General features: G+C 36.3%; 1 protein-coding gene across 1 annotated transcript in view; it reads right to left on the bottom strand.

The window, feature by feature from the left end:
* Positions 1-9,166, bottom strand: part of TTN (titin) — a 244,207-nt gene that overhangs the window by 119,705 nt on the left and 115,336 nt on the right. Inside the window, exons 150-155 of the mRNA XM_017834916.1 lie at positions 8,926-9,006; positions 8,346-8,426; positions 7,871-8,140; positions 6,636-6,716; positions 5,157-5,243; positions 4,707-4,829 (exon numbers count right to left, since the gene is read on the bottom strand). Of these exons, the coding sequence (XP_017690405.1) occupies positions 4,707-4,829; positions 5,157-5,243; positions 6,636-6,716; positions 7,871-8,140; positions 8,346-8,426; positions 8,926-9,006 (723 nt within the window). The remainder of the gene's footprint in view (positions 1-4,706; positions 4,830-5,156; positions 5,244-6,635; positions 6,717-7,870; positions 8,141-8,345; positions 8,427-8,925; positions 9,007-9,166) is intronic.

Here is a 9,166-nt window from a genome sequence, read left to right as displayed (position 1 = left end):
CTTCCTGGGCACCTCAGGTGCTTCAAAGATATTAGTAACAGTCAGTTTTATACAATAAAGGGAAAGATGCACAATGAAACATAGACTAGAGATGAGCTCAGGAAAGTAACCAAACGGGTCTCACAACATCAACCCATCTCTCGCTCTCTCTCTCTCGCTCTCAGACACACACCACCTCACACAGCACAGTCACAAAGAAGTGATGCCTAGTGAGTTCTGTGAGAAAACTCTTGGCTAGGTTTAGGTACAGCTTGAGGTGTGAATTAGGACACTTTGCTCTGTATTTAGCAGCCTTCCCTCCTTGGGAGGAGAGACTGTCATTCTCAGCCCTGCTGGGATCCAGCTTTTCCCTGGGACCAACCCCAGCCCATATCTAATCTGTGCCATTCCTCATGAATCTGTTGGTGCTTGGAATTCAGCAGTCTGGGTAGAGACAGGGTGAGGACAGAGTAGTTCTCTTTTCTCCCTATTTTTGTCCTCTATTTCTGTTCTTTGTTTATGCTTTTCTTTTTATTGGCTTAATTTCTTACCCTAACTACCTATCGTGCTTCAATTTTCATTTCACTGTGGCAACTTCCACAGCCTGTACGGTGCAATGGATTTTACAATGATTCTTTCTTCCTTATAAACCCCAAATTATCAGCACTTTCTCTAAACACTTGATATGCTGTCAATTCTCACTGCACTCATGTGCATTGCTGAGTAAAAATTGGATTTTCATTTCAAAAAATTTATGTCTGTCATAAACACTACCTGAGTCTCTCTAAAGACTCATGTAGACATTCAGTGACAATTTAAGATAACAGAATTGGCCAGCCACATGAAAAACTTATGATAAATTGCTAGAGTATATTATTTTCGTATCTACTGATTCAAAACATGAGAACAAAACAGCAAATTCAAAATATAACCTGAGTCGCTGATAAAAAATAATAGATTATCAAATTTCTAACTGATACTTAACATAGAATGTAGAAATGTCATGAAATCACAAATGGACAGGACAACAGACATCAGAAGTAACATGTAAGACAGTAAGAAAGAGTCTCATTCAGACTGATGCACAGGGTGACAGGTACCTCGAACTGTGGCAGGTTCTGGCTTTTTTGGCACAGTTACGGGTATAGGCTCTTCCAGAACACCTTTCTTGGGCACCTTGGGTACTTCAAAGATATTAGTATATTTTAGTTTTGTGAGCACTGCAGATGTACACGAAACAATAAGACAGTCAATAGTATATTCACACAATCTGTTTTGAGAAAGTGCTGTGGTTACATTCAGTCATCAGTTATGCTTTGTTTCAAAGCTGTGGAATGACCAGGGTGTCAAATACATCACAGAAGAGATGGGAATTCTGGGTTTGGTCTTAGTTTCTCAGTGAAGGTGGAAATGTAGAAAACATATGGCTTCTCAGTAACAGATGATCAGAGACTTATGGAATCTGACTGTATTTGTGCATCAGCCATGTTTCATTAATGACTGTGTGTTCTGTCCTGTTTTAGGTAGTTACTGTCATCTTTTTACTTGTTATTTGGATAATATCACTATTTTTATCCTTCAGGTTGACTTCACCTTTCTTTTTCTGTCTTTGCATGTTTCCTCTCTTCTTTAACTTACCACATTTTCCCTCTAACATCTCCTGGCTTCCATTCTAATCACTAGATGTTACTTATAAGTATTTCCTCTTATATTAATTTAAATTTTTTTAATGATTATATCATTACTTTGAGGCAGTACTTCACAGTATTTCAGATGGAGAGAATCTGGTGGTAGAATGAACGTTTTCTCATAGAATTTTAGAATCATTTAGTTTGGAAAAAACCTTTAAAATCATCAAGTCTAACTGCAAACCTAACACTGCCAAGCCCCATTAAACCATGTACTAAGCCATCCCTACTAATAATGTGAACAATTGTTTATGAATTCATTCTCTTGTTAGCATCTTTAAGTTTTTAGCATTTTTTCATAGACATAAGTTCATCATATCTGCTTGATATATCTTAAACCTAGTACAGCAAAATTTTGTATGGTTTTAGTTGAGGAAATATTTGACACCCCTGCACAGCAATTCATATTTGGTATATCTCTCACATTTTTGATATCGAAGTATACACTGAAAGATCAATTTGAACTCATTAAAAAAACCCCAACAACACCCTTCCTTACGATGATAATAGTGGTGACATGTACCTTTAGGAAGCGAAGCTCCTATTTTTTTAGATACAGTAGGGGGCAGTTTCTCCTCTGGAACAGTCCTCTCAGCCACCTCAGGCACTTCAAAGATATTAGTGCATTTAATTTTACAACAACAATACAACAATGTAAGTACAGAAACTGAAACACAGAGGACAACAGAAATGTTCTGAAATAACAAATTAGCACAGTGCAATTTGTTTAGCAAGCATCATTTAAAACAGATCCAGAACGATGGACAGAACAAAAGATGTTAAGATCATACTTAAGAGAAGACCAGGTGTGCTTGTCATGTATTCATGATAACATGTAGACTGATGGAGTGTTTGATTTCTCAGGAACAGTTAGAGGAATTTTCTGTTCTGGGAATGTCTTTCAGGCATTGCATATTTAAAGATATTAGTTATGTTTATTAAGCTTTAAAATGAGCAGTGAAACATAACACACTCAAGAGAAGGAAAAGAGATCCTATGCATAAGAAGAGGTACCTTTAGTCTGTGCAGCTGCTCGCTTTTTAGGTATAGCAATATGCTCTTGCTTTTCGGCCAGCTTGGCTGGTGGTGGTTCCTCCGGTGCCAAAACAAGGTCTGGTTCTTTGGATGCCACTTCAGGCTTTGGTTTTTGAAGTGGTGTAGAAGATTCTAGTTTTTGGGGTGCTAAAACTGTTTCTGGTTCCTCAGGCAGTACGACAGGTTCTGGCTCGCAGGGTGCCACAACAGGCTTTGATTTTCTGGACACTGCAAAAGGCTTTGGCTTTTGGAAATCTGCAGCAAAGTCTGTTTCCTCAGCTGCTACAAGCTCTGTTTTCTGGGTCAGCACAAAATGTTTTGTTTTGGGGGGCACCAAACCAGGCTTTGATTTTTTGGTTGATTCAACTATCTCTGACCCCTCAGACACCATTGTGAGCTTAGGTTCCTTGGGGGCTTTAAGTGGTTCTGGTTTCTGGGATTCCAGAACTGGCTTTGGTTTTGAGGGCATCACACCATGTTTTAACTTTTGGGGTGGCACATCATGCTTGGGTTCCTCAGATACCACAATAAACTCTTGTTTCTCAAGCACTACAACATGTTCTGGTTCTTGGTGTTCCAAAACAGGCTTCTGTTTTGGGGGTATCACACCATGTTTTAGTTTCTGGGGCTCTGCATCAGGTTTGGGTTCCTCAGGTATCACAACAAACTCTTGTTTCTCTACAACATGTTCTTGTTTCATTACAACTTGTTTCACTATAACATGTTCTGTTTTTTCGTGTTCCAAAACAGGCTTCTGTTTTGGGGGCATCACACCATGTTTTAATTTTTGGGGTGGCACGTCCTGCTTGGGTTCCTCAGATACCACAATAAACTCTTGTTTCTCAAGCACTACAACATGTTCTGGTTCTTGGTGTTCCAAAACAGGCTTCTGTTTTGGGGGTATCACATCATGTTTTAGTTTTTGGGGCTCTGCATCAGGCTTGGGTTCCTCAGATACCACAGTAAACTCTTGTTTCTCAAGCACAACAGCATGCTCTGGTTTTTGGGATGCCACAATAGATTCTAATTTTTGAGATGTCAAAACAGTCTCGGGCTCCTCAGATGTCAGAAAATGGTCTAGTTTTTGAGTTGCCACTACAACCTTTTGCTTTCGGGCCACTTTAGCCACTTGTGGTTCTTGCAGTTCCACCTCTTGAGGCTTTGCTTTTGGGGGTCCTGCAATGGACTTTGGTTTTCGGGAAACTGGAACAGGTACTTCCTTTTCTGGGAAAGTTGTCTTGGCCACTTTATGTACATAAAAGATATTAGTTCTAAATTTAACAATGGCACTGACAATCATGCCAAAATTAAGTCAATCTTAAAACACAAAAACACAATTGTAATGAAAATATTAAAAACACTTCAGGTACTGATCATTTATGTTGCCCTTTTTAATGATGAATATATGACATTTTGGCTTTTTTCTCTTTTATCTCAAGTGTACACACACACTCCCCCCTCACAAAACTCATGCCCCCATATGGACGTACACACATACACTCATAGTATAACTTAAACAGTAAGTAAAATCCATGATAATTTCAAGCAGAATGGACGGGACAAAAGATATTAATAGCACTGAAGGGAATTAGCTGAAGATACTTTAAAGAAATATCAGTGATGGCATCTAGTTTTTCTTGACGGAGCTTCTGGAATTTCAATCATATTGATATTTTCTGCCCTCAGCTACTAGAATGGGTATTTTCTTTTCTTCTGTTATAACTTTGAAGATATTAGCTGTGGTTGTTTTCATGAACCCAAGCAGGTAGAATAATAAGAATAATCAAAAATTGTAAGAAGAAATATAAAATACAGACAATTCAGACACGCAAGATTTGCCCCTATTTTTCAAAAACAACCATGTATGTCTGTTTCACACACACATGCAGGTGGATAGAACAAGTTTAACATAGAATCTCAGAAAACAGAAGGCCTGAGTAATTATAATATTAAAGAAAAGAGGAAAAACATTGCTTTTGTTATTTTGTTAGTGTTGAAATTTACCTTCCTTTGGTAGAGGTTCTGGTTCTTCAGGTGCAGCCTCTGGTTCTGGGACAACCACAGGTTCTGGTATTTTAGGCACAGGTATTTTCTTTTCTGGAACAACTTTCTTCGGCACCTCTGGTTCTTTAAAGACATTTGTTTGTTTTAGTGTTAGGAGTTTGAAGAATAGGAATTAAAATGGCAACAATAGGCACAAGAAGAAAAATAACACACCATCATATAAAACCCCAACCCGATAAATAGCCTGGGGTTTTTTTTCGTATTGCTATTTGCACACCATTAGTAGCCATTGTCTCTTACTGGGAGCTATTCACAAGTGAAGAAGACAACACAATCTGTAACATTTACAAATATTAGAGCATAAAAAAAGCAGATAACACAAACTTAAGGGTAGTGTTTAAAGAAACAGATTAAAGATTGTGTGCAATCTCATCACTATTGAACATGTACCTTTAGTAGGTGGTGGAGGTTCTGGTTTTTTAGGAACTTCAATGTGTATTTTTTCTTCTGAAACCATTTTCTTGGGCACCTCAGGGACTTCAAAAAAATTATTAATTTTATTTTTATGCATTTCAAAGATATGTCTGTAGTGTTCAGACACTAAGAAAACATAAATCTCGGGGACATGAAAAGCATCAGTGGTTTTGTATGTGAACATGTAATTTACCTTTGCCTACAGAGAATTCTCTCTGCTGCCTCACTGAGGTACAGATACAAAAACTACAGTTCAAACAACAAAAATATTTTATAATACATTTATAGTAAAAGTAAATTACCACCATGTTGAAAGAGTACCCTAGACAATTAAGGGGTTTTCTTGTGTGCAGCAGCTACTTTTATTCAGTGGAAGTTCTGGTTTCTTTGATACTCTAACTGAAGCCTTTTCTGGGACCACTTTCTTTAGTATCTCAGGTATCAATAACTTTATACTATGAGAATTCCATAAACAACATTAAAGCATAACAGCAGATCACTATTAGTGAAAGCACAACTACAAAGAACAATTTTTATTACACAACACATTTGTTCACTTGAAAAAACTTTGACAACAGAAGAAAATGCTAAGAGAGGTCTTAAACACTGTGTTCTATATTGTTAAAACAATAAAAGAGTGATTTTTTTGATTCTGTTACTTTTGTCATAATGTCAAGTATCTCTAGCTGGTGTAACTTCCGGCTTTTTAGGCACAGCAACTTTGATTTTTTGTTCTACAACTACTTCCTTGGGTCCTTCACACCCTTTAGGGAAGAGATTACTTTCAGTTATTATATGGAATTTTACAGTTACGTTCAAAACTTTTCAGTAGAATTGCAAATGTTTTTAATAGACCCTTTGATTTGACATATTTATTGCCTTAGGGTTATTTTATGCCCTTGTATAATCTGAGGAGACACAAAGTCTTCTGGAGTGTCATCTTTTACACTAGATTATTTTTCTGTTTTATTCAACCATTTCCTGAATCTCTATTTCCCTTAGACTGACATTGTCCATTTTGTATTCCTTGTCACATTCTTCTGTATGTGATGGCTTCATGATATCAATTTTTCATCTATGCATGGAGGGTTTTCTCCTCTACTAGACATCTGTATCACTATCCTATACTCTCTTTTGGGGCTAATTTTTCATTATCTGTCTGGAGTATTTCACATCACAGAGACCCTCTTTTCTCCTCTTCTCTTAAGATTTCTCCTGTTGTTCTCAAGTGTCAGTCTCATCTCTGCCCAGCCACATCAATATTTCTAACATACTGGTACACTGATTGCAGCTACGAATCAGAAAAAAAGAATTTTCAAAACAGTAACATATATAGAACTGTGGGCACAGAAAATAAAAGTAACAGGAAAACACAAACAAACAATCAAATAACTAATCTGCACAATCAAGGTTCTTTTCCTCTTCCAAATTTTAGTTTTCTGTAGTGCAACATACCTTTGGCTGGTGGTGGTTCTGGTTTTCTAGGGACAGCAGTGGCTACTTTCTCTTCTGGAATTTTCTTGGGCACCTCTGGCACTTTAAGGAAAACAGCATTCATTTTTTTAATATTTAAAGCACTTAAAATTATTAAGAGGAAAGAGTATCACAAGAACCACATCAGAAAGAAAATAAACAAAAGACATAAACAAAAGATGCAAACAATGTTGTATACTATTACATACTACTAGGATTTTTATAAATTAGTTTTACTATAAACACTAGTGTCAAAGAGAAAGAGAAATCTCCTCAGAAAGTTACCATTATTGACATATAAGATTTAGATAGTGTTACTCTTGGCTTTTTAGGCACAGCAACATCTATTAATTTCTTAGGTACCTAGACACTTTAAAGAAATAATTGTAGTTTTAAAAATTACAAAGATAAAACATCCAATACAGATAAATAAGACAAAACAAATAGATATATAAGGATGCTTCGACAACAGTTACAAATTCTGAAAAGTGTTCATGGTTCTATCTGGCAAAGAACAAGTCTGAACTGACTTCTTGTCATGCAGTAGTGATGTGCCACACAAACTGCTAGTTCAGACAGAACTTTTGGAATACCTGAAAGAATTGTAACAACTGCTTTCTGTGCCAATTCTATTTCACAATTAAATCCATTGACCCCTAAGTTTCACATGAGCAGCATGAAACAGGAAGTACACATACTTCTTGCTTGAGTACTGATAGAATTTCTGAGGTTGTTCACAGTACCCACAAAGTGAAAATGTTTGTTCTGTAAATCTCACTGCATGTTAACTCAGTCAGAGTTTTCCTTTTTTCTAGTCCCTTTTTGTCTAGCTTCTGATACAATTCCTAGGTTATTTTTGGCTACAAGAAATAGATAAACTCAACTAATTTTTAATGTTTTGACAAGAACAATACAAGGGACAGATGAAACTCATAGAGAAAGGAGTTTGGCAGATGGAGCTTCTGGCTTTTTAGGCAGAAGGACAGGTTTTTCTTCACTAATAGTTTTCTTAGGCAATTCACACACTCAGAAGGTATTTACTGATTTTAATTTTATGAATTAGACACAAGTTAAGAAACAGACACAGGGACACATACAACACAAATGGCACAAATCTGACACAAGTGGACCATGATCTATTAAATTGGAAACTGTGTAAGAAGCACTAAAGATGTTTATCAGCAAAAGACCTCAGTTCTACTAGGCTCTCAGAGTACCTTTAGACGGTGGAGATGCTGGTCTTTTAGGCACAGGAGTAGGTTCTGGTTTTTTAGGCACAGGAGTAGGTTCTGGTTTTTTAAGCACAGGAGTAGGCTCTGGTTTTTTAGGCGCAGGAGTAGGTTCTGGTTCTTTAGACACAGGAGTAGGTTCTGGTTTTTTAGGCACAGGAGTAGGTTCTGGTTCTTTAGGCACAGGAGTAGGTTCTGGTTTTTTAGGCACAGCAATAGGCACTTCTTCTGGACGAGCTTTCTTAATGACCATGGGTACTTTAAAGATATTAGTTCATTTTAAGGATAGAAAGATAAATCATAAAAAAATCTCAAGTTTTTCATATAAGTAGGGTACTAAAAGAATGAATACAAATATTAATTACTTTGAACAAGAACTAAACAAACCATGAACATGAATAATTTAATTTTCCTGGAGTTCATGACTTAGTAAATTGCAGGAAGAGATGATGAAGATATATACCTCTAGGTGCTGGAGCCTCCTCTTTTCGTTGAACAGTAGAAATTTCTTCTTCTATGTGCATCTCCTCATACACTTCATGTACTTAAAAGATATTAGTTTAAACACTTAAATTAACTTAGAATATATTCAGAAAACTATACAGTGTATAAGATAAAGAACAAATATAAACAAATATTCAAGTTCCTCTTAAGGTTCACAGGTCTATTTTATATCCACCAGCAAAATGAGGATGCTTTCCAATAAGGAATGAAAAAAATCTCTTATTCTACCCCGATATGACTTCTGCAGCTTGTCAAGAGAAAGATGTGTGGTATGTCCTAAACTGAGCTACTACCTTGAGTGCAAGAGGCCTTGTCTATCTAAGCTCTGTCACTTTTTATTTTTATTTTTTTTTCCTTTGGGCTGATCTCAAGTAGCAGCTAATTTTCCCCTTGAGAACAATTAATTTTATACTGTGGTAACTAACCAAAGCTGTTAAGTAAACCTTAGTTCATGATAAGCAGAATGCTCTCAAAACAATTAAAAATTTATGTATGAAAACATTTTTTATCCTTCAAATCCCACTCAAAATTTCTTGTACCTGTAAAGTGTGAAGGTTCTTCTTTATGTGGAGCAGGAGGTATTTTCTCTTTGTGGACAGCTTTCTTTGGTACTTCAGGAACTTAAAAATATTGGTTTATTTTAGAAATTTGCACTATGAAATAAGTAATACAGTTTTGTAAAACAACAAAAAAGTTCTACTAGAAAAATACAAAAAATACACCCTATTAAGTTTTGAATACAACTCAACAACTTCGCCTTCTGGAGTTCATTGTTTTTCT

The sequence above is a fragment of the Lepidothrix coronata genome, unplaced genomic scaffold, assembly GCF_001604755.1.
Source record: "Lepidothrix coronata isolate B3197 unplaced genomic scaffold, Lepidothrix_coronata-1.0 Scaffold7, whole genome shotgun sequence".
Classification (NCBI taxonomy): Eukaryota; Metazoa; Chordata; class Aves; order Passeriformes; family Pipridae; genus Lepidothrix; species Lepidothrix coronata.
This window is presented reverse-complemented; position numbering and strand designations above follow the sequence as displayed.